At 40.1% G+C, this 26068-nt stretch overlaps 2 protein-coding genes across 4 annotated transcripts; both read left to right on the forward strand.

The window, feature by feature from the left end:
* The first annotated feature begins 944 nt into the window (after window positions 1–944).
* On the forward strand, window positions 945–3357 carry hspb7 (heat shock protein family, member 7 (cardiovascular)). The gene is made up of 4 exons (XM_010875414.3): window positions 945–1082; window positions 1221–1425; window positions 2205–2338; window positions 2454–3357. The coding sequence occupies exons 2-4, from the start codon at window positions 1260–1262 to the stop codon at window positions 2631–2633; spliced, it is 480 nt and encodes a 159-aa protein (XP_010873716.1). The 5' UTR covers window positions 945–1082; window positions 1221–1259; the 3' UTR covers window positions 2634–3357.
* A 2488-nt stretch (window positions 3358–5845) lies between these two features.
* zbtb17 (zinc finger and BTB domain containing 17) lies at window positions 5846–25375 on the forward strand. Of its 3 annotated transcripts, none has more exons than XM_013136521.4 (16): window positions 5846–6116; window positions 8525–8768; window positions 8929–9108; window positions 9281–9613; window positions 9707–9796; window positions 12436–12492; window positions 13561–13829; window positions 14992–15134; window positions 15489–15789; window positions 15996–16083; window positions 16538–16654; window positions 16790–16910; window positions 17018–17148; window positions 18439–18732; window positions 18857–18946; window positions 21837–25375. In XM_013136521.4, the coding sequence occupies exons 2-16, from the start codon at window positions 8564–8566 to the stop codon at window positions 22247–22249; spliced, it is 2832 nt and encodes a 943-aa protein (XP_012991975.1). In that variant the 5' UTR covers window positions 5846–6116; window positions 8525–8563; the 3' UTR covers window positions 22250–25375. The 3 variants fall into 3 exon arrangements, with proteins under 3 accessions (XP_012991975.1, XP_012991976.1, XP_012991977.1); XM_013136522.4 differs by having other exon boundaries at window positions 18439–18711; XM_013136523.4 differs by lacking the exon at window positions 12436–12492.
* Window positions 25376–26068: the final 693 nt, after the last annotated feature.

Here is a 26068-nt window from a genome sequence, read left to right on the forward strand (position 1 = left end):
TTTTTCTTAATTCGTCTGTTATTCTTTATTTTCTTGTGGATTGATAAAAGTGCCATGAAACTGAGAATGTTAAATCACTAAGTAAATGAAATACAGACTGTTGTTTACAACCAAGTCAAATGATTGGGCTGAGCATCATGAACCTTGACGATCAGCTAAATGAGACTCAGTCAGGAACATTCTCCATCGATGTTCTGCATTCCCTATAGATAATAATGGAAGTGTACTCCCAAATAATGTCACCCAGTAATCTGTACAAACGTGCCCTATTTTATTTATCTTGGCAGTCTTTACACCATTACTCTTATCAGAAGTAAATACGTTAAATTGAAATGGAAAAATGGAAAAATGTGCACTACAAATTATTTCACTAGTCACTTCCTTTACATATGAGCAGTAAATGGTTATAATTAAAATGCATCACAAAAAGGGAAACCGTTGAGAAAAAAACGATCAGAGAAAGTAATAGCAGACAATCTATTTTGGGTTTTAAATACCAGCTGTTGACTTAACGCCTCCTCCGCCTCCCTGGCTGCTTCCCTCTCTCTCTCTTTTTCTCCTCTCTCTTCTCTGTCTGTCTCTCTCTTCTTTCTCTTCCTTCTCTTCCCTCTCTCTCTCTCTCTTCTCTGTCTGTCTCTCTCTTCTCTCTCTCCTTTCTTCTCTGTCTCTCTCTTCCCTCTCTCTCTCTTCTCTTCTCTGTCTGTCTCTCTCTCTTCTGTCTCTCTCTTCCCTCTCTCTCTCTCTATTCTCTCTCTCCTCTCTCTTCTCCGTCTGTCCGTCTCTTTTCTTTCTATTCTCTCTCTCTCTCACTTTGTCTTCTCTTAACACCAAACCTCTCTTGCTCAAATTATAAATATAGCTCACTGTTATCCTTCAGAAACGCACACGTGACCCACCATCACAAAACATAGCTTGGATCCACATATATAAGAGCTTGTGTCTGTCACTGTGTGACTATGCTCGTGGACACAGTAACGAAGAAAGTTAACTGAAAGGCAGAAACAGACACACACACACAAACACGTCTTCACACAGAGGAACAGAAAATAGAATCTTACAAACCACACGAGGAGGGGATATTGGTAAATATTGAACTGAGGGGATACATATTCATCCTTCTGGATCTGCCCATCATCCAACTTCTCACTGATCTAACCTGAGTAGATTTGGCCAGGACTGAACTTCAGGGATCTCCTCCCTTTCTCTTTTTCCCTTTAAAGGGGATACTTTTCCAACCTCTCCTGCAGAATTAGTCATCGATGAGTGCGACAAACTCCTCTGCCTACCGATCGGAGCGCAGCTTCCAGCAAACCTCTTCTTCAGCCTCCTCCTCCAACAACCCATACATGGAGAAAAGCAGGGGACTCTTTGCAGAGGACTTTGGTTCTTTTATGCGTCCTGGAACTGATGCCTTGGGGTTTCCCAGTAAGTTGATTTTACATGAGTCTATATGTGTCTTTATCTATCTATCTACTGATCTATCCATTTAACCTTACTCTCTCTCTCAATTCAATTAATAATGCATTTATAAATATATTATATTTCAAAATCAAGTGAAATTTCTAAATAAACTTGTCTGTTGATGATGATAATGTAATATGTAATATTTCTGAATGCTGGCTTGACCATGTATTGGCACATTAAAGCCAACCATTCAAAAAGTAATTGGTTGTTGGGTAGTAGCATTAGGGCATAGCAGGGTATTTTGGTGCTGTGACTGGCATGCCCGTTCCTCCGGGAAAAAGAGGGGTGGCTGGTGACAGAGTAGAGGGCAGGATGTTAGAGGCTATCGAGGCGTCCACCATTTGAGAATGTTGGACACACTGCCAATGCTCTGACCTCACACACAGAGAATGAGTGTGAGGACACCTGAGAGAGGACAGGCCAGACTGTTGCATAGCAACAAGCACACACACACACACACACACAGTAACACCGGGTGTCAAGACCAAAGAAGACATAATATGTTCAGTGAAAGGGCACCCAGGCAGAACACACAATACACAAAGGAGTACTGAATGTATTGTTTATTTACATGTAATGAAGATGCATCAAGTTACATTAAGTTAGCATCTAAGTTATGATCTGAAGGTTAGGGGGCTTGAGCTGCACTTACTAGGAAAATAATTCGTTTTTCTGAAGGTCATGATATCTTCAGTAAAAACATTACCTGCTGAACCTTAATGTCTTGGTTGTGTTTCTAGGTCGGACAGGGACAACAGGCAAGATCAAAACAATGGGTGACAGTTATCAGTTCACAGTGGATGTCCAAGACTTTTCTCCAGAGGATGTCATCGTCACCACCTCAAACAACCAGATTGAAGTTCATGCAGAAAAGGTTGGCAAATCTCCAAATTTAAAATTTTGAAAATATGTACTTAAGATATCTGAGAAACATTTTATATATGATAACTATTTCTATAATTCTCTCATATTTACCAACTCTTGAACAGTTGGCGGCGGACGGTACAGTGATGAACACGTTCACCCACAAGTGCCAGCTGCCTGAGGATGTGGACCCCACCTCTGTGACATCATCACTGGGTTCTGAGGGAACACTGACTGTCAAGGCCCGCAGACACCCATCCAAGCATGAGCTAACACAGACCTTCCGCACAGAGATAAAGATCTAACCAGACAGACTGGACTCCCACATGCGCCCGCTCCCTCACTGCCTGTATTTTGGGATGCTGAAATGTATTTTCTTTCCCCATTTCATTTCTTTATTATTTTGCCAGTCAGTTCTGCCGTTGAAGCTGGATCTTTTTTATGTATGTTTTCTTCTGCTATACCACTTCCTCGCACATCACATCCTTCAGTATATAGTGTCAGTAGTTTGACAGTAGTTTGCCTACTCTGTTCTTTTTTTTTCTAAACGTTATCACACAACTGCTCGACATACACGTATACATGCATGTATATACACACACACATGTCCTATCCATTCATCAATTGTGTTACTTCTTCTGTTGAACTCCACATGTAGTGTACTGCTATCATAATAATACAAAACATTATCTTAGTTGTGTGAATGAAATAGTAGAAAAAGGTATTTCCCCTACTGAGAATATAACCTGCTGTGTACATCAATCTACAATATTAACAAAAGGTTCCTGGTGTTTTCTTTAAGGTTCCACTGTTTTCTGGGGGGAACCCCTATAAGTTCTTACATTTTGTAGTGTTTGGTGATCAAACAAGTTTCCAGTTAACGTATAACATAGGTGTAGGATGGTAAATTCCATTAATTTCATTTTTCTATTTTAAAGATGAATAACGAAACTGTCATACAACAGTATTTATACCTTGTTTTTTTGTGGTTTATGTGAAATAAAAAACATCCTTTTTGACAATGGTTTACATGCATATCTTTGTCAATAATGTCAGATCTTTGAGGAGATTAGGGAGGGGAATTATGTCCCATAGCTTTTTGAGAGAAATAATTAATCAGAAATAACTAAATATTATACTGCTAAACATGATGACATAAACAGATATCAATTGTACCAAACTTTGTGTGCCATCTCATTGGCGTACTGCAGAAACAGGCACATATACAAAAGTTAGTATTTCAGTCATCTGCAGCCTTGATAATAATAATAATATCTCACATCTCACACTTTGCATGCATCATGCAAATGTTACATGCACCACTGATATATTACTATATTATATAAAGAGGTTAGCTGATCCTTAAAATACCTATCCAGGCATTGGTATGAGCAATGTCTGAGCAGAAGAACATGCCTGTACATATATGCCTAATAGAAGATTATTTAATGCAAAGTGGCCTTACTGTCTGGTGTGCATACATTGTATGTGTGGGTGGCCCTGGAAATTGAACCCCTGGCTTTGGGGTTGCAAGCACAATGATTTACCAACTAATTCATGGGTCTATTAAAAAACAAAAACTATATTCAAATGAGAACTAAGGTGTTGGTCTGATACTGAAAGGAAATTCTCATGAGCATCTTCCCAATGCCTCCTTCACTGATGCTCTACAAAGGTTTTCAAGCACACAGCAGAGATCCACTACATTAGTACTGGTATGTAAATCTATTGTATTTCCAATAACACAGAAACAGGTTGCTTAGGATTCAAACCTTCTCTAACAGCTGGATTCAGACTCATAAAAAAATGCATTAATTCCACCTAACACTAAATTACAGTGTATTTAATTATGATGTACATCCTTTTTACACAATCTCGTTAAGCTTCTTGTTGAACATGTTTCACATCACATTTATTTTAAGAGTGAAAAATCACCATTTCATTCAAGACTTGTGAAATGTATTGTTTTTAAGGGGATAGTGATGCAGTTTTTGTTAAGTTACTTGTTCCTCAACTTGTTTCTGTAACTTTCTAGCTAGGTTGTACATGTCTGACTCTGAAGACAGCTGCGCTGAAGGTGATGCAGAGTGGAAAAGTCAAGTATACAGTGTTCTTTTTTTCCAATAGACACATGTAATTCCATTCTATGCGGTCTTCACAGTTAAGGGGTATTTTATCCAAAATCTATTTTCACTAGAATAATAAAAAATTACTTTCCAATAATTTTCAGGGAGTTAAACTTTGTTTTAAAGGCCATCCCCAAAGGGCTAATTAGACTAATGAAAAGTCATATCAGCCATGGTTACAATCACAAAGTATTTGCAGTACTCCAGTACTGATGATTTTGGTTTGCTGGATACATTTTGCTGTAACAAGTATTTAAGGAAATTACCCAGAGGTACATTTTCCTGGAACACATTTATTTCTGACATTTTAAGAAAAAAAGCCTGGTTGTTGACTTATAAACACGGCCTTACAAATACCTAACAAAATCAAAGAAGTTGAAGATCCTACATAAGATCTGTGCAACTCTGAAGATATTGTGCATCTGTTTGTTGAATGTGGTTATGTGATTGATTTTTGGAAATACCTTGTTGCAAGGTATTTTGTGTAGTAAACATTTGTGTTATGTTTTTGATATGAAAGGTATTATATGCTACTGTAATCATTCTTAAAATTGCCTTTGTTGTTAACTGATTTGTTCTTATTGAAAAATACTTCATACACAAACATAAATTCCATATCGGTACCATAATTACAGTCATGTTCAATTAAATGTAATTATTGACATAGATATTTATCCCTTGTTAATAACAAAAAATATTAAATGTTAAAATGAAATTAATTTCCAGATTAATCCATTCTATGCTTGGTTATTTTTCCTTTTTTTTAAATGTATATATCTTATATTTGTATTGTCTCAATTATAGTATTTTAATATATTTTGTTTGATGAAGCAATCTATTTTGAACTGAGGTTTTTTACTGATTAAATAATAACAGGCAAGCCTAGTTCAGCCAGGCCGCAATAAAGTGTGTGCATCTTGGCCGGCCTCTTGAGAATCGAACCCGGGTAGTTGTCATTAACCACTACGCCACCAAACTGCACACATGCCAGGCATTAGTGTACCCTCTTCGCATTATATTATTTTCACTCATTAACATCACGCCAAGTTTGAATATTTTGTTAAACACCATTAACTAGCGTTAAACTGAGTAACGTTTCTTATCCTGGTGTGGCCACTGTTTGCTTATTGTTCTAAATATGCAGGCTCGCTTTTTGAGACAAAACCCCATCTTTGGGTTCTGGGCAAAAATGACACCGGAGAGAACCCGTCTGGACGAATTGGGCGGGTCTTCGAGTGGGATGTCTCAGTTCTGTGACTGTATCTGGTGGGTTCATTTTATGACGAAAAGCGACACACCAATCATCCGCTGCTCTCGGTCGTCATATTATAGGAACGGCTATAAACGGTCACACCGGGTTCACATCCACTCGGCTCTGCCCCGCTCGCAATAGATTTTCAGCTCCACCAAATACGTCATCAATTTGAGCACCAGTCGTGTCCGTAAAGGAGCATCCTAAAGACTGCGCGTGCGCATTTTGTAAACCATCCACCCCGGCCATTATCAATCGATCAGAGAGTAGAAGATGGCGCTGAATCGAGTCTTTGGAGCTAGATCGATCACCGAAAAACTCGATTGAAAATAATAAACGGCTGGTGGAAATTATTACCAAACAACACAATAACAAGCGTTTCGACCGGATAACTCAGCATTTTCAGACAGGTAATTTTACAGCAGATATTTTAAAATATGGCATGCTTAAAGTTCACGAGGTTCCACGGATCACCAGAAAGATTTTCTTTTACCAAACGCCATTTTGTTTGGCAAAAAACATGCAAGTCTAGGCACGCTAAATTAATCCCGGATAGCGAAGTTAGAAGGATAAAGGATTCGTAATCAATCCGCTGCATCGTCAACCCAAAACAACATTATCAAATAGTTTGTCGTTTTAAATGAATTCCAGAACTTTTTTTTCTATACCCATTCTGTCGCGTAAAGGACTATAACGTACATTTAAGGAGGTGTACTATAGGCATGTGCTTGTTTCTCTTTGAGTGGAATATTGCAGATATTTGTAAAGTAAAGCAACGTTTCTAATAACATTTTGTAATACCCTTCGGAAGAGTCATACTTCCTGATTCATATCCTTGCTCTTTTGACCCTCCCTGGACGCAAAGTAGACATCCCCTAAATCTACACCCTCACCTCCTAGAATTTATTGTCACGCCTGTGTGCATTTTGAACACTGTCATTTAGTGTAGCTGATTTTAACGAGCAATGATTTGACCAATTATGTCTTATACGACAAATAAGGCATACAAAACGTTAACTTGTAGAAACTGAATGGTTAATCTAAACAGACATTGACCAAATATTATTGTTATTCATTATTTTTAGGAAAATAGGTTACAAATAAACCTTTGTTTAATTTACTCAGGTTTACTCAGTAAGCATAGTTTTATCTGAAGACGAGAAAAGAAGTGTGGGAGAATTGATGAATACATACCTTTTTAATGTTTTATTTTCAAAAGGTCCAAAATGCTGGTTGAAAATACACTTGCCCTTATGTTTAGATGGCACTTGAATTAATGAAATGTCTGCATATAAATACTTAGGGACATTGATGGATGATAAATCTGTAAAAGGCTAAATATCAAGCTAGGTTTCCTCTATACAAAAGGGACATTTTTGTCCTCCACAAATAGAAAACAAACTGTGCAAGCTACCTCTATGTAGGTTCTAGATTATGGGGATATTATCTATATGCATGCTATGTCATCCACACTTACCTATCACTGCGCTCTTAAGTTTATTATGGGTGCTAGCTACAGAACTCACCACTATAGTTTATATCAAATTGTGATAAAAACTAATTTGCTGTCCTTGAGATGAGAACAACATGCTCTCTTTAAAGCACTTATAAATAAACTACTTTCTTATTCATCATCACTTAGAAATAACATCAACATTAGAAAAATAACTCATATAACCTGATCTCATGCCTGGAGTACACTTGAGGCCCTTGAAATCTCCACAGAATTGGGTATGGCTGCCTTTTCCAATTATGCGCCTTATGGAATGACTTATTGACCAATCTTAAACTTGAGACACTTGTCCCCCTTGCCCATTTTAAAAATGTTATTGAAGGATTTTTATTTCTGTGTTGCTCTTAACTGTTTTGGGTAATGCAAGTTATAGTGCTATCAGGGAAATAACCTCTGTGTAAATGTAACAATCTGCTGCTGAAACATTTATTGGAGGATTTATTTTTGTGTTGCTTGTAACTGCTTTGGTTAATGCTAGGCCTTGTATTCCATGAACTGAGAAAGGAATAAGACATGAAATAAAAAATATATGTTTTGAGGGGTTCTGTGCCTGGTCTGTGGGTCCCTGGGCTAAAAGCTATGGGTTAAAGCCCCCCCCCCCGGTAAAAGTATGCATAAAACCGCCATGCATTGAACAGTGTACATTTTGTTATAGCAACATGCACATAATTGTGGGAGAAATTGTGTAACTATTTCAAAAACGGGTATCTGATGTATGTAATCCTCCAGAGTGGTACGTCAGGCATGATCTGATTGTATATGACTTGTATGTAAACCTTGAGAGTATTACTTGACTTTTCAGAGATGTTACTTGTATTTGTGAGAGATGTACGCTGCTGTTCAAAAGTTTTGGGTCACCTATAAATTAACTGCAAACCATTCTGATGGTGATTTCCCTGAGGGAATGTTGCTATGGCAAGTGGTTTGGGTCTGACTTTGCGAATGGAGTCCAGCTATTGAATCTAGATTGTGGCCATGTTCAAGAAGATCAAAAAGGACTTCTGTAGCAAGGTATGAGTTATGTGTTTTGTGGGAACACAGCAACTTCCCGTCCCCTCTTGCTCCAATGCCTGAAATGTTGTGACTCGTTACTTGCGTGGTGGTACTTAAACAACTAATCTGCGGTCCCCTCTTTTCTTCAACTGGTCATTCAGTACAGCACTATTGATCAGAACAGCTAAGGCGTAGTTGGGGTGGAAAATTACATTGCTACTGATATATGCCATGAAAGAATAGGAAGTGATACTTTCTTTGTGTGACTGTACCTGGCAATTGAAGATCATTCCCCAATCCTTCAATTCACAGACTGCTGCACGAACAGCTTTCCAAGTCACTGACTCCAAGATGGACTTTCCATGGCACAGTGTAAAGGTTTTGGAGCAGCTTAACCACCAGCGCCAGCTGGGCCTGCTATGTGATTGTACCTTTGTGGTGGATGGGGTGGACTTCAAGGCCCACAAGGCCGTGCTGGCTGCCTGTAGCGCCTATTTTCGCACCCTTTTCTTGGACCAGAAGGATGTGGTGCACCTGGACATCAGCAACGCAGCAGGTACATGGGACATTCCCACGGTATATAGTTAAGATTTTGCCATTAGAGGGTACCTCCAATGTGTTTTCTGTAACCACCTAAAATCCATGTTTGAAAATGTGCTATCTGTAACCATGTTGAACGTCATGCTTGGGTTGTCATGTGTGTGTGGGTTCGGCAGGTCTGGGCCAAGTCCTTGAGTTCATGTACACGGCCAAGCTGAGTTTGAGTTCACAGAATGTGGAGGATGTGGTGGCAGTGGCCACGTTCCTTCAGATGCAGGAAATAGTCAATGCTTGCTCTGCCTACCAGTCTCTTGCCGTCTCTTCATCGTCCCAGACAACACAAGACTTCACTGACCGTGAGTACAGTACACATTGAGACACAAACAGTGGTTATTAATACACAGAAATACCACATACACCAATTATGTTATGTCACCATTTTGATAGCTGAAGCTAGCTCACAAGTTTTCTTGAGCAGATTTTTATTTTCATGTATTTCTCTCCCGTGGTGTCTTCCTAAACGTAAAGACAAGATTGAGGAAGGACAGCAGGACATCGAGAAGGAGCCATCAAAGACAACGTCGCCTAACGGGGCAATTCCAAATACCTCAGCAGAAGACTTGGGGTCCAAGAGCATTCAAGAGGACCCGAAGAAGACCACCCCAGATGATCGACGAGTCAACAGTAAGACCCCAGACCAAACCCCCACACAGACCTCGGGGAGAGGAAGACCCCCCAAAACCTCCACCCATGCTATATCAAGAAAAGCCGCGGTGGAAAAAGAGGAGATGGAAGTGCAGATGGTCACTAAAGATGTGGCTGAGTTTCAGGATGACCCCTCGGATGTGGACTACACGCCCAGTCAGTAAATGTTTTTTATTCATATTTTTCATTGATTATATTTCTGTGTGTTTGACATTTCTGTGCTGTTAAAGACGTATTTTATTGTCAAAGGGTTTCCAATCAGATCTGAAGCTGGTAGGTCTTACATGGGCACCAGGAGAAGAAGGACAAGGAGAGCTTCACGATGCCACATCTCACAGGGTAAATACACAACTGGACTGACCTTCCTTCTTTTCTATGTGTAGTCACTAGTCTGCCATGACTGGATAGATTATAAATGTTTTGGTTTGGCTGAGCAGGTGGCTTTTCTCAGCTCTTTAACTCTCCAGACTATAAATCTGCTAGGTTCTGCTTAAGTAGATAGTGTAGCGTGGCAAAGCAGCCAACACAAGACGGGTCAACGTTCTGGCCCAAGGGAGTTTTATTAAACAGAACACAAGTAGACTGAGTAGCTTAAAACAAAAACGGGAGCTCAACGGAGGCACGGACACTGCTTCTGGGGATTCTAGCTGGCGTTTCCCCTTTACGGGCTCAGCCGGCGATGAAGCTCCATTAGCCCTTCCTCTAGTGTCTGTGGACTATAGACACAAAGCATACACAGTTAGTTTTCTCTCACCTTTGGGTGGCTTTTCCTCTTTATGTAGCTGCCCCAATCAGCCTTGACAAGAGGCAGGTGCAGAAGGGTTGGGCTGCCTCTCAAAGCTTCCATTTCCCTGCCTTGCTCACCACACATGCTTTCTCCCAGAGAGCCCTCTCCAAGGTCCTAAACCTTTGTGGTGGATCTTTTATATCTACCAAAACCAATAAAGACAGACAGCATACATTTATCATCATTGCAAACATTGGCTATAGCTGGTACTGGGCAATTCTAAAAAAAATCACCCAGTATCAATCTCTGGTAACCACCACTAGGGAGAGGCTGTCCAGATATGAAACTCTGGCTAATTTCAATTTCACTGTGTGCACAATTATTAGGCAAATCGTATTCCTCAAGATTTATTTTATTGTTGAATAAACACAATGCTCTCAGTCAATCCAAAATATAATTGAACCTCAAACCTGAATGTTTAACAAAGGATTTTTTTTTTAAATCTTTCTCAGGCGAATACATAAATGTGCACAATTATTAGGCAACAATTAGTGTGCAGAATTATTAGGCAACTAAATTACTAAAATAATTTCTCCAACTCCAACTTGTTTATTCAAAAAAAAAATTTAAATGCAACAAATAAGTAACACAAAATGAAAATTAAATTAAATTTCTGGCCTTTCAAAAATATTCAGTGACCGATATAGCCACCTTTCTTTTCAATAACTGCCATAAGCCTTCCATCCATGGAGTCTGTCAGTTTCTTGATCTGTTCACAATCAACTTTTGCAGAAGCAGCAACCACATCCTCCCAAATGCTGTTCAAAGAGGTGTATTGTCTTCCCTGACTGTAAATCTCACGTTTGTGAAGGGTCCACAAGTTCTCAATAGGATTTAAGTCAGGTAGGGAAGGGGGCCAGGTCATTATTCAGGCCTCTTTGAGGCCCTTGCTTGCTAGCCAAGCAGTGGAGTACTTGTGATGGAGCATTGTCCTGCATAAAGAACATGGCCTTCTTGAATGCTGAGGACTTCTTCCTGTACCACTGCTTGAAGAAAGTATCTTCCAGATACTAGCAGTAGGTATGGGAGTTGAGTTTGACCTTTTTGGACCTTTTCTACCCGAAAAGATCCAAAAACTATTCGCAACAAAACGTTTGAGTGTCTGGTGGTCACGCCTCAATAATTTAGCCATTTCAAGTGTGCATCTGTCTGAAAGGCATTACAATTTATGATTTTTCAGTGTCACTTAAATCTATTTTTTGGCCCATTTTACCTGAGGTCATGAAGCTACCTAATAATTATGCACACCTTGATATAAGGTATTATTCATTGCTGCCACACCCTCCCTCATTGTACAAATGCATATCACCTGAAAATGATTCAGTCCAATGAGCATTCAAGTTTATCTGGTTTGGAGTGGGAAAATGTGAATAGAAATAATAATATGATCAGAATACTCACTTGCCTTATAAATGTGCTACACATAATGGTGCCTTTTTAAATGATCACTGCCTCATACGCAGTCAAGTGTGTTCTCTCTATGCGACTCTGGCTGCAATATGGCAACATAGCTGTAAGGCCTATGTTACAAATATCACTTAATGGATGGTTAAAATTGCAACTTGATGTATTCTTCTGTTTAAAATGGTTTGCTACTACCAATATACACTCACCTAAAGGATTATTGGGAACACCATACTAATACTGTGTTTGACCCCCTTTCGCCTTCAGAACTGCCTTAATTCTACATGGAATTGATTCAACAAGGTGCTGAAAGCATTCTTTAGAAATGTTGACCCATATTGATAGGATAGCATCTTCCAGTTGATGGAGATTTGTGGGATGCACATCCAGGACACGAAGCTCCCGTTCCACCACATCCCAAAGATGCTCTATTGGGTTGAGATCTGGTGACTGTGGGGGCCATTTCAGTACAGTGAACGCATTGTCATGTTCAAGAAACCAATTTGAAATGATTCAAGCTTTGTGACATGGTGCATTATCCTGCTGGAAGTAGCCATCAGAGGATGGTCATAAAGGGATGGACATGGTCAGAAACAATGCTCAGGTAGGCCGTGGCATTTAAACGATGCCCAATTGGCACTAAAGGGCCTAAAGTGTGCCAAGAAAACATCCCCCACACCATTACACCACCACCACCAGCCTGCACAGTGGTAACAAGGCATGATGGATCCATGTTCTCATTCTGTTTATGCCAAATTCTGACTCTACCATCTGAATGTCTCAACAGAAATCGAGACTCATCAGACCAGGCAACATTCTTCCAGTCTTCAACTGTCCAATTTTGGTGAGCTCGTGCAAATTGTAGCCTCTTTTCCCTATTAGTAGTGAAGATGAGTGGTACCCAGTGGGGTCTTCTACTGTTGTAGCCCATCCGCCTCAAGGTTGTGCGTGTTGTGGCTTCACAAATGTTTGCTGCATACCTCGGTTGTAACGAGTGGTTATTTCAGTCAAAGTTGCTCTTCTATCAGCTTGAATCAGTCGGCCCATTCTCCTCTGACCTCTAGCATCAACTAGGCATTTTCGCCCACAGGACTGCCGCATACTGGATGTTTTTCCCTTTTCACACCATTCTTTGTAAACCCTAGAAATGGTTGTGCGTGAAAATCCCAGTAACTGAGCAGATTGTGAAATACTCAGACCTGCCCGTCTGGCACCAACAACCATGCCACGCTCAGAATTGCTTAAATCACCTTTCTTTCCCATTCTGACATTCAGTTTGGAGTTCAGGAGATTGTCTTGACCAGGACCACACCCCTAAATGCATTGAAGCAACTGCCATGTGATTGGTTGATTAGATAATTGCATTAATGAGAAATTGAACAGGTGTTCCTAATAATCCTTTAGGTGAGTGTATATACCTTTTCATCCATAGTTGGCTAGAAAAATGGGATTGTGCAAAAAAAACAAGAATGCCATTTTATGAAAAGAACCACGGTTATGCCAGTAATCCTCAGTGAAATGTGGTTGTATTAAAAAGAGCAGTTTGTTTTCTTCTTAGAAATCTGTCAGTTTCCTTCAAAACCAGAACATGGACATGTTGTTTTCTTCACAAAATATTCTATTAGCACAAGATGTGGAAATTATTGATGTATTTATTTTTGAAATATTGTGCTTAGTGGGTAATATATAGTATTATTGTGTGATATTCTTTGGTGCTTTTCAAACCTTCCCTCAAATGCAATATTATAAATCTGTTGAAGTATTAGACATAGGAAAGAATTGTGCAAATATCAAAATGCTCATAAGTTTGGAAACCCCTGTCCGATCCAGTCATTTTGGATCAGTGAGAAGAAGAAGAAAGGCTTGATTGTTGTGGACTGCAGTGTCAGATGGTTACAACTCCTCTTCGTAGATAATGACTCTGATGAGGGGAGCAGCCCACCAAAGAATGGAAATGAAGAAGAAAAAACAGAAGTTGAAGGGCGTGAGATGAAAGGGGAAGAGGAGGAGGAGGAGGAGGAGGAAGAGGAGGGAGAGTGTGAAGAGGATGAAAAAGATGAGGACGATGGAGAAGATGGTCAGGACACAGGCAGCGGAGAGGACAGGGGTCAGCTGGGGCCAGGTGCCGTGACCGACCGCACCGAGTCACGGTCCTATGGCTCTGTAACGCACAAGTGTGGGGTGAGAACCGTGTGTGTGTTTGTGCTGCTGTTAGTGTGTGTGTGTTTGTGCTGCTGTTAGTGTGTGTGTGTTTGTGCTGCTGTTAGTGTGTGTGTGTTTGTGCTGCTGTTAGTGTGTGTGTGTTTGTGCTTTGTGCTGCTGTTAGTGTGTGTGTGTTTGTGCTTTGTGCTGCTGTTAGTGTGTGTGTGTGTGTGTGTGTGTGTTTGTGCTGCTGTTAGTGTGTGTGTGTTTGTGCTGCTGTTAGTGTGTGTGTGTGTGTGTGTTTGTGCTGCTGTTAGTGTGTGTGTGTGTGTGTGTGTGTGTGTGTGTGTGTGTGTGTGTTTGTGCTGCTGTTAGTGTGTGTGTGTGTGTGTTTGTGCTGCTGTTAGTGTGTGTCTGAGTGTGTGTTTTTATGCTGCTGTTAGTGTGTGTTTTTATGCTGCTGTTAGTGTGTATTTGTGCTGCTGTTAGTGTGTTACTTTTATCTTATCTTAATACTTTATCAGTATTTCTATTAGCTACTGTAAAAGCATCAGTTATGCCTCCTGGGATTCGAAAACACATTAAATGACATTATATGGGACATTAATAATCAGAACAGATACAAAACATAATACATTTAGAGACCACCCATTGTAGGCCAGTATGATATAGAAAAATGTTCCCTAAAAATAAATGTGCTAATAAACTGAAATAATCATCACATCATAATCCCTATAAAACAAAACGAGCTATTTCACCATTCATTACTTTGAATGAGGTCTGTTTTGTGTTGGCTTTCACTACCTCGGCATTTTGATTACTGTATAAATATCTGTAGGACAAGGTGACTTTTATCTTCTCTTATATTGATGTAGTTTATGCAAAATGTTGACAAACGTCTCCTTTTCCTGACAAGATTCACACAGGTATCAAAATGCTGAATCAGGAAAAGCCTACACAAAAAACAAGTCCTTGTCTGAAGTGGATCTAAAAATGTGACAGATTTGGCTGCATTCTCTATAACAAGGAGATAACCTAAATGGGAATTTTATGTGTGAGTTTCATTGCTCCAGCTTTCTTTTATTTGGAGAAATTCAAAGTTTTACAATTGGCCAAAGTCCTGTGTTTATCTTATATCCTTATCTTATATTCATGCAAGGCAGAGCATATCTAACTCATTATGTTGGCATGTATTTGCTAGGACTGCGGAAAGAAGTTCACCCACACAGGGAACTTCAAAAGACATATCCGCATTCATACGGGAGAGAAACCCTTCAGCTGCCGTGACTGCCATAAAGCTTTCTCAGACCCTGCTGCCTGCAAGGCTCATGAGAAAACACACAGGTCAGTATCAATACCACTGTCGTTCTGTCTCATGGGTCCAATGCAGAACTAATGCCACTTTTCCGGGGCTTGGTTGATGTCCCCCGCATGTCTGATTTGTTTCCAAGGGAGAAATCAAGGAGAGGGACCTTGAATATCCTGACAAAACTGGTTTAGAAAAGTACATTTGGATGTGTTCTCTCATATGCCTCCTGAAATCAACATTCAACTCGTAATCATAGCATCCTGTAATCATTATCAAGAAATTATCATCAATTACGGTATCCATGATGCCATCTGAACGCCTTTAAATGGCATTCACTAAACCCACTTATGGAATGTTTTTCTCTCTCTTTCTCTCCCCCCCCCCCATAGCCCACTGAAACCCTACTGCTGCTCCTCGTGTGGAAAGAGCTACCGGCAGATCAGCCTGCTTAACTTACACCGGAAACGGCACACCGGTGAGGCCCGATACAGCTGCAAGGACTGTGGCAAGCTCTTCACCACGTCAGGCAATTTGAAGCGCCACATGCTGGTGCACAGCGGCGAGAAGCCGTATCACTGTGACTACTGTGGCCGGGCCTTCTCAGACCCCACCGCCAAGATGCGCCACCTGGAGACCCATGACGCCGACAAGGGCCACCGGTGTCCACATTGCGACAAGCGCTTCAACCAGGTTAGGGCGATTTCTTGAGCGCTAAGCCAAGCACGTGCATGCATGGTCAACCCGTCTGCATTGGGGATCGTAAGGACAGTTTGACCTACATGTAAAAATTGTGGAGGCCTTTCTGGATTTTCTTTTGTATTGTCCTGTGTATAGTTCCTGTCTCTCCCCGTGTTGAAATGTTGAATTGTAATCTAACCTGGATCTTACTTGGACAGACCGGAAATCTTAAGGCTCACCTGAAGATCCACATCACAGATGGCCCTTTGAAGTGCAAAGAGTGTGGCAAACAGTTCACCACTTCAGGTAACATCAGACTAGGCACAAATGGTGTAATTCTGGCCTTGTATTCAAATAAATATTAGAGAGAATGGGTGTTGGTGAAGAAGTACGACCCCGAAACAATTTATCTCCTTCTCAAACAATTTACTAACTCTCCCCTCTTGCTAATCAACTAATTTACTACTCATCCCTACATTATCTTATTTAAACAGTGCCCTCCATAATTTGTGGTCAGTGAAGACTTTTTGTCTTGCTAACATAACATTGAGAGTACCTCATTTTGGGACACCTCTGACGTCTCCTTCTGTCATGCTTTCCTTCCACAATCACCTAACATCCAACCTTTTTTGATGTTACTAACTTCATATTTACCAAACCTAAATTGTCATTTATTAAAGGTGTGGTCTGTGCATGGAGACATTAATAAAGGTTCAAGTCTATCTGTGTTGCTATAACCAGTCACTCCTCTTAATCCTAGGGAACTTGAAAAGACATTTGCGCGTGCACAGTGGGGAGAAGCCCTATATCTGTATGCACTGCCAGAGAGCTTTTGCCGATCCTGGAGCACTGCAGAGACACGAGCGCATACACACAGGTAACGGCGTTGGAAACGGATTCAAATGACTGTGCTGACGTGATGTCTTACATTGCACTGTGTAGCCTGAATGGAATGCCTGTACAGTGGACCATAGACAATAATGTAGTGTGTTTGTGCGTGTCTGTCCTACAGGGGAGAAACCCTGTCTGTGTCTGATCTGTGGTAAGGGGTTCACCCAGGCCAGTTCACTCATTGCTCATGTTCGCCAACACACCGGTGAGAAGCCCTATGTCTGCGACCGCTGTGGCAAAAGGTAGAAATTCTCTCTCTCTCACACACCCACCCAGACACACACACAGTGTAATCCTACTGATATAATGTAGAGGCCTTTTCATATTGATGTCCTCTCTCCATCTCCAGGTTTGTCCAGTCCAGCCAGTTGGCCAATCACATCCGTCACCATGACAACATCCGGCCGCACAAGTGCCACATCTGCAACAAGGCGTTTGTCAATGTCGGCGATCTCTCCAAGCATATCATCATTCACACGGGTAGGAAGAACTACTGTCAGGAATCCTTCAGATTCTCTCGGAGCAGGGAATAACAGGAGCGAATTTGAAAAGACCTTCAAGGTTGACACTTTCTTAACACTTCACTCCTTCAAAAACCAAGGAAACAAGCTGTTATGTGGTCAATACACTTGCTGAGTCTGTCGAACATGTCTCACTATATTTAGTCTTATTTCATGTTGATCCTGTTGTATATTCCTTTGTATTCTGTATGGTGTTTTTCTTATTTTTCAGATTCATAATTTGTAATAAGATTGTTTTAATAAACCATAACATGTCTGTCCTGGTCTAGTCAGAGAGCTAGTCCCATGTCACAAACCTTGCATTTTTAGTTAGTATGAGGTTCTTAAATCATGACAAGATCTGACCAAATTCAGTGACGATTTTACTCAGAGAATGCAGACAAATGTATTATTTCAATGATAATATAAATACTTCTTGCTAATCCTTTTGATGTGTTTAGCCACTCAGACACCTAAAACACACCTTTGACATTGGAACCATAACCCATACAGAACAACAAACCATTGGTGTACACGTCCTTGGATGTGAAACCAATGAACTTCAACACAACAGGCAAATCCTCACACTCATTTTCTTCATACCGCAGTTTTATTTAGCCTTCACACCTTTGAATGTGCTCGACACAGCATGATGTTTGGGGCCCCTCGGGACAGCAACCAGGCATAGTCCTGCTTGACTGTAAGGCAAATTGAAACCTTATTAAGATTACATTTGTTCTGTTGGAGCATTGCTGATGGCAGACTCCTTACTCCAAAGATTTCCTTATTAAAAGGGTGTAAGAATGTGTTTTGACTATAGCAATTGTCCCAGCATAACCAGACTTCAAATGTCACCCCTCACTCCCCTCCGATACACAATGAGTGGGACATCTTCTTTACACCTCAGTAACTGTGGGGAGTATCTGTCAGGAAAGTGTACTGCCAAAACTCTGGAAGGTAGCGTGCTACAAATGCGATTTTTCCAGTTTACACCAAAAAACGCAAAGTCTTGTTCATCTAGATAAAACGAACATAGTAAAAATGCTCTTAGGGTGTATCGTGTATATTCTATATAAAATAGATTGATAGGTAATATAGACAGTTTTGATTTCAAGGTACCTTTTTAAAATATTTCCAGTGATATAAACAATGCTGTAGTTTTAGTACCGCTCCAACCTGCTACCCCTGCGGTATAGCATCAACTGCATTATTCTCTATTAACCCTTCAAATCATCATCCCTTTTTACTATTTTATCCCTGCATAACCTAGGAGAGAAGCCCTTCTTGTGTGACAAGTGTGGCCGTGGGTTCAACCGTGTCGACAACCTGCGCTCGCACGTTAAGACTGTCCACCAGGGTAAGGCTGGGATGAAGCGCCTGGTGGTGGCCGGAGGAGACAGTGAGGATGAGGGCAACGGTTTCCACGGCGGGTCAGCCTCCGAGATGGATGAAAATGAGATCAACATCGTCACAGTCACCACCGAGGACATTGTCACCCTGGCAACAGAAGCTTTGGCCGGCAGCGCCGTGGCCCAGCTGACAGGTCAGACAGGCGACATGCTGGGTAATATAATTCAGAGGGTTAGGATGAAGGCTGTGTTCAGTGGATATGTGGCTGTGTGAAAGTAAAACGGAACTGGACAGAATAATAAATGACATCTATGTTTTGTCACTGGGTCTGTTTCCAGTGGTGCCTGTTGCTGCGCCGGGGTCTGTGGATGAGACCGAGGCTCTGAAAGCAGAGATCACAAAAGCAGTAGAGAAGGTGCAGAAAGCGGGTAAGACTGGCCACGCTGCTTTGAATTGCTTTTGCCTGTCTTTCCCAGAGTGCACCCCCAGTGGTCGGGTTTGAAGCGTCGAAGTGGAAATGAAAAGTTGCAACTAAAATATTTAAAGGTCTCTATAATAAGCGGTTGCAGTGAACATTGGTCATTTGATTACAGGTTAAATTATACATTTTCAGCCCTCAGATTTCGCTGTCAACCTAATTGGTGTCTCACAACAGTAATTGTTAAGTTCTAATTGGGAAATGTTGATGATCGGATCATTGGGGGCTGCTCAGCCTACAACCCCGTTCTGAAGAAAGTTGGGACGCTGTGTAAAATGGAAATAAAAACAGAATGTAAAGATGTGCAAATCATTTAAACCTATATTTAATATACATCTCTGTAAAAACTTAAGAGACCACTGCATCTTTTTCTTTCCTTTCCAAAAAAGTTGGATAGGAAGGTTTTGAATGAGGAACACAAGGGTTAAAATTAAGAGACCACTGCAAATTGAACGCTTCTGTTCCTCACTCGAAACTTTCCTTTTCAACTTTTGGAAAGGAAAGGAAAAGGTGCAGTGGTTTCTTAATTTTGTGTAAAAATTTGCTGTAAAATAGTACAAAGACAACATATCAAATGTTGAATCTGAATAATGTTATTGTTTCTTGAAAAATCTATGCCCACTTGGAATTTGATGCCAGCAACACATTTCAAAAAAGCTGGGACAGGGTCAAAATAAGACTGTAAAAGTTGTGTAATACAAAAAAACAAACCTGGTGGAACATCTCACAACTAATTAGGTGAATCGGCAACAGATCAGTAACATGATTGGGCATAAAAAAAAGCATCCCATAGAGGACGAGTCTTTCAGAATTAAAGATACGGGGGGGTTCACCACTCTGAAAGACTGTGTGAGGCAAATAGTGCAACCATTTATGAATAACATTCAATTTTTCCAAAAGCAATACCCTTTCTCTGGTTCAACATTTGGTATGTTGTCTTTGTATTATTTTCAAATAAAAATAGGGTTTAAATGATTTGCACATCATTGCATTCTGTTTTTATTTGTATTTTACACAGCGTCCCAACTTTTTAGGAAACAGGGTTGCACATTCAACCATTTTACTTTACATAACAAACCATCAAATCTGAGAGCTACCTTGGACCAAATGAAAAAATGCAGTCAAATCTAAAATGGGTCATTAATAAGCACAAATAAGAATTGTAGTCTTTAGCAAAAGAAAATGTCAAGGTTTCTGAATAAAAGTTGTAAATATGTACTAACCCGATTCCAAAAAAGTTGGGACACTGTACAATTGTGAATAAAATCAGAATGCAATGATGTGGAAGTTTCAAATTTCAATATTTTATTCAGAATACAACATAGATGACATAACAAATGTTTGAACTGAGAAAATGTATCACTTTAAGGGAAAAATTTCATGGCATCAACACATCTCAAAGTAGTTGGGACAAGGCCATGTTTACCACTGTGTGGCATCCCCTCTTCAGACTGCAAACGTCTGGGGACTGAGGAGACATGTTGCTCAAGTTTATGAATAGGAATGTTGTCCCATTCTTGTCTAATACAGGTTTCTGGTTGCTCAACTGTCTTAGGTTTTCTTTGTCGCACCTTCCTCTTTATGATGTGCCAAATGTTTTCTATGTGTGAAAGATCTGGACTGCAGGCTGGCCATTTCAGTACCCGGATCCTCCTTCTATGCAGCCATGACATTGTAATTGATGCAGTATGTGGTCTGGCATTGTCATGTTGGAAAATGCAAGGTCTTCCCTGAAAGAGACGACGTCTGGATGGGAGCATATGTTGTTCTAGAACTTGGATATAACTGTCAGCATTGATGGTGCCTTTCCAGATGTGTAGGCTGCCCATGCCACACGCACTCATGCAACCCCATACCATCAGAGATGCAGGCTTCTGAACTGAGCGCTGATAACAACTTGGGTTGTCCTTGTCCTCTTTAGTCCGGATGACATGGCGTCCCAGTTTTCCAAAATGAACTTCAAATTTTGATTTGTCTGAACACTTTTCCACTTTGCCACACTTTGCCCAGAGAATACGCCTGAGCTTCTGGATCCTGTTTAGATATGGCTTCTTTTTTGACCTATAGAGTTTTAGCCGGCAACGGCGAATGGCACGATGGATTGTGTTCACCGACAATGTTTTCTGGAAGTATTCCTGAGCCCGTGTTGTGATTTTCATTACAGTATCATTCCTGTATGTGATGCAGTGCCGTCGGAGGGCCCGAAGATCACGTGCATCCAGTATGGTTTTCCGGCCTTGACCCTTACATATACAAATATAAGTTTATGAGATTTGTCAATTATTCCATTCCTTTTTTACTCACAATTTGTACAGTGTCCCAACTTTTTTGGAATCGGGTTTGTAAATATAGCACTTGGTCGAGCACAATTCCTCAAAACAAGTCTTTATTGTTAACTGTTCTATTGGGCTGCATTTTGATTTGAAGGACAACCTGGGCAATATTGTTAACTTCCCAGTGATCTTTCTAGACTCATCTTTCAGCCTCTGACAGTTAGCAGCCACTCATCTTAGGAAACTAATTTGAACACCAAAAGGCACTAATCATGACGCTTTATAAAATATTCAACCTTAGAATTCTTCCAGGACCACCTTTTATTTTGTATTTCTATAGAAACAATCAAACTCTAGTCATTGATAGGTATGCATAAGAAATTCAGAATCACAACTAATTACTTGGAGGAATGTTACTGCTATAAGTAGATAGTGTTGCAGGATTTTCAGTATGAAACCAGATATAATTTTTGTTGGGATGATAAATGTTTGGGAACCACTGGTTTTAATTAATAACTTTCTGATACACATACATCCTCATCATCCATATTTTTGTCTCTTACCTAGACCCAAACACTCAGATCTTGTACGCGTGTGATTCGTGCGGCGACAAGTTCCTGGACGCCAGTTCACTGGCCCAACATGTGCGAATCCACACGGCCCAGGCACTGGTCATGTTCCAGTCTGACTCTGATTTCTACCAGCAGTATACCGCGACGGCTTCTACAGCTCCCACTGTCGGGGGGGACGTCGTTGCGTCAACTTGGCAACCCACCTCCGAGCAGGTCATCCAGGGAGGGGAACTTGTCTTCCACACCCGTGAGGCAGAGGAGGGGGAGGCGGAGGGGGGTGAGGGGGATGTGGTAATTCTGGAGGAGGAAGGGGGGGGAGATGCAGTGGCCCAAGCTGACCTCCAGCCACAGGGGAAAGAGAAGGCTGTGACCGAAGGAGAAGAGATGGAGTGTGAAAGTCAGGCTTAGGGAAGAAGTGTCACTTGAGTATAGGGAAGAACTGATTATGTCTGGTGTGCCATGACACCCCAAGTCACAGTGCGTTGAGTAATTAGTCATATTTTATGACTATTTCCCTCCATGTGTGGGAAAACGACAGTGAGATTTGTAATCACAAGTTTACTAAATCATAATAAATGTTAATTTGCAGAGATTTAGCAAAGCTTTTTAATCCTCATCTGGGATGAGTTTTCTAAATTCTAGAAACTCTTCAGGTGGTAGCAGTAGTTTGTGACATGCTGGTGGATTTTGCACTGTATGTTAAACATGTACAGTTAAGCATTATGGCACAAGGGGGTGTGGTGTATGGACAATATATAGTACCACGGCTGAGAGATGTTGCTACTAACTATACATTGCAGAGCCACAGCACTTAGCTGTCGCTTATTGGCAATATACCACAAACTCTTGAGATTCCTTATTATGCTAATTATAAACCAGTTACCAATGTAATTACCACTGTAAAAAGTGATGTGATGTCATACTTGTGGTATAGGGTCATACATCACGGGTATCAGCCAATCAGGATTCCAAGTACCTGGTTTATAATATGTAATGTAGAAAATGGGATGTTAAAAATATTTATACAGCATATACTAGGGCATGACGGTATCAGTCATACCACTTTTGCTTTTCTGTTCTGTAGTAAATGTAGTTGTTTTACTGAGATATGATGTATATTTTACTCTATTAGTTGAAGTATTTAATATACTTAGTTTACATGTTTTTTTTTTATTAAAAGCAGAAGTGTACAGAAATTAGAGCAACACTCATTTGTGTGTTGCTTCTAGCATTTTTTTTTGTGAGATGGATTTGGATATTATATGCTAGAATTGTCATCTCATTTACCTTAATATGATTTTTTTACATTTTTGCTTTCAGTCAAACAAGATTCTTGTGTTGGCAATAACACATCCATGGTTGACAGGCAAACAATGTAAATGTTGTGCATGTTGACATTTGTTCTATTTCCTGCCAACAGAAGATACTTAGTCTTTGTGGGGGGAAACTGTGAAAATAACTCCGTGTTGAGAAATGTTTTGGATTCTACACGTCAGGAAAAATCTTTCCTGATTGAAATCTGTGTTAAGCATGAATATTTCTGCGTTGTAATTCTCACAATAATTTGTAGCAGTGACTTGGAAGGTAATTTTCAAATTAATTAATGGGTTAATATTACATTGGATGGTTTGGCCATGATTTCAATCAGCCTCAGGGGTGCCCATATTGTAGGCAACATGCCATCTCCTAATCTGATAGAACAATTCTAATAATAATGATATCCTACATTTGAAGGAACTTTTTTCTTTGTGTCTAATTTACTTATTTCACTACACATGTTCACAGTAAGACTTTTCTTTAACAACTGTGTAAGGTTTCTCTATACACAAATGAAGTAGTTCGTCAGCAATCTTGAAAGCTAAACCAGCGAGCCATGATAAATTGCAGACAGATACAGAATAACATAACTGTTTATCTACTAGTGACTGGCTGAGTCCACTTAATCCAACCAACCAATCTACCCCAACTCCTTTCATGAAATCACCATTGTCAAGGCAAAAACGTTGGCTATAATTATGATTGACTATGACATGCATATTTAATTTAAATCTTAACTGTCCTGTCTGCAATTTGTTTTTTTTATCTGCCGTTACAGGGAAAATGCACATGGAACACACAAGCACCCTTCCCACTATTTATAGTTTCTACAGTGCAGATATGCAATCTTTAGTCAATAATTGTGTAACTTATTGAAAGAGAAGTTTAATTACTGACTCAATCCCTCAGCCCTTGTCTACTCTATACACCAATGACGGTACCTTCCAACAAGGCATCTTTCAAGCTACTCAAGTTTGTAGAGTCCATGTACTGTGTACTCCCACCTATCCAATTTGATTGAATGCTCAGCTGTTGGTTTAGCTGAATTGGAAATGTTTATGTGTGTTTGGGGTCATTGACTTTCAGTATGATCCATTGCGGATACATTTCAGCCTCCTGGCAGAGCCTGAATAATAGATCCTGCTACTGGGTAAAGTTCCTAATGACATTGACTTTAATAATGGCTGCTGGACCAGTGGAAGCCCACTAAATCCAGTAAATTAAAGAACTCCATATTTTACAGTAGCTCTTTAAAATCAATTACAAAAAACGAATACATGTCTGTTAATACAGAAAATATGTTAGTCAGACAGTGGGAAAGGTTGAATTAAATGTATTCAGAACAGAGAAGCATGTCTACAATGCTCAATAAGAACCAGCCTGGGTGGGGGGGACCCTATCCTGCTTGAAAGATTTCTAGGCCAGAAAGAGCAAGGAATGTTTTTTGGGCACCAAACATCCCACAGTATTACATCACAGTGTGGATTGAACAGCGAGCGAGGTCTGAATAGTAAATGTCTTAATGTTTTGATTTATTTGACTAAATCCACATTATACCAATTGAGCTACGAGAAAATGTTATGAGTAGTCCCAGTACTCCTTGATTGATAGTCATCGGATGTATTTCAGCGATATTCCTATCGACAGATACACTGATACATTTCAAGGTGTCAAAATGTTTCCTCTTCCTAAAAGTCTACGACTCTTGAGGGCATTACTTCCAGCTGTGCCATACTACTGACGCCTCTCTTCCACAGGTTTTAAACATCATTTCAACACTACAGGTTTTGAACATCTGAAATTCAACACTACTGTTGTTTGCTCCTTGGGGTTTAAGGCCGGGTGTCTCTGTAAAGCACTTTGTGACAACTGCTGTTGTAAAAAGGGCTTTATAAATAAATTGTATTGAGTGATAGCTAGTTAACTTTACAATATGCAACATAATGGCTTGTCTTAATGATTTGAAGGATACATTTTTGAAAGTCATCTTACATGATGATATTGAACCATAAATGTTTGAACCAGGGTAGGTTAATTTGTTAATGTTACTTAACGTTATTGTTTGTTGATATGGTGTAAAATGAGATGAATGAGGATGTGTTGTTGTTTCTAATGGGTGAATTCCTGACAACAAGAAAACAAATTGTGAAAGAACACTTTTCTATGTTTACTTGTAAATACTCAGGCACAGGACACACCATGGGCATGATCCAAGTAGTTGTTTCAAGAATAACAAGTGTCTTATTCTCTGGTTGCTATTTTCTTATGGAGGCGGTTTCTACATTTTTTTTACGAATTCAGGAAATGATGGTATTTTATGAATAGCCCAGTTCTGAGGAAGGAGATTCTACCATGAGAATCAAATTTGCTTGTTGTAGATTGTGCTTATAGATCTTATGTTTTTTGACACACATGTATTGTTGCTAACATTAAGAATTTGTACATAGTAGTGCTTTGGGGAAATATCACTTCAATATTATTTCTAAATCTGAACTGTGCCTGCAGTCCTCGTCTGCCATGAGTGTAATTACTGCAATAACTATTCAAGGTACTGGCTCATGTGAGAAGCCTCAGGTGGATCAGTGTTTTCAGAAGAATCTGATTCTGAAGAACCCAGGGAATTTGACATGTCAACTATTAGCTATATATCATAGCTATTTGACTTGCTCTATCATCACATTCACTCAGAAACATATTTAGAGTTGTTATAAGTTTCAAAATGATGTAAAACCTATGTATCAACTTGCCAAACTGAGCTTGGTATTTATAATGGAGGTAGCTACCCTGATCAGCTGTTTAGAGACAATCACCCTGAATTACATTGTTGTTGGTTTTCAGTGCAGCAATGTAGCTAAACATTCTCCATGTTGATCCCCAAGTACTGCTGTAGATAACATAATTTCAGTTATA

Source organism: Esox lucius, chromosome 12 (genome assembly GCF_011004845.1).
Source record: "Esox lucius isolate fEsoLuc1 chromosome 12, fEsoLuc1.pri, whole genome shotgun sequence".
In the NCBI taxonomy this organism is placed as follows: domain Eukaryota; kingdom Metazoa; phylum Chordata; class Actinopteri; order Esociformes; family Esocidae; genus Esox; species Esox lucius.

Excerpts from the sequence above, each read along its gene's own strand:
- hspb7 (XM_010875414.3), top strand. The coding sequence starts at position 1,260 with ATGAGTGCGACAAACTCCTCTGCCTACCGATCGGAGCGCAGCTTCCAG. Across the intron at positions 1,426-2,204 it reads TGATGCCTTGGGGTTTCCCA|GTCGGACAGGGACAACAGGC; the intron begins GTAAGTTGATTT and ends TTGTGTTTCTAG. Across the intron at positions 2,339-2,453 it reads TTGAAGTTCATGCAGAAAAG|TTGGCGGCGGACGGTACAGT; the intron begins GTTGGCAAATCT and ends ACTCTTGAACAG.
- zbtb17 (XM_013136521.4), top strand. The coding sequence starts at position 8,564 with ATGGACTTTCCATGGCACAGTGTAAAGGTTTTGGAGCAGCTTAACCAC. Across the intron at positions 9,109-9,280 it reads AACACAAGACTTCACTGACC|ACAAGATTGAGGAAGGACAG; the intron begins GTGAGTACAGTA and ends CTAAACGTAAAG. Across the intron at positions 17,149-18,438 it reads GCATATCATCATTCACACGG|GAGAGAAGCCCTTCTTGTGT; the intron begins GTAGGAAGAACT and ends TGCATAACCTAG.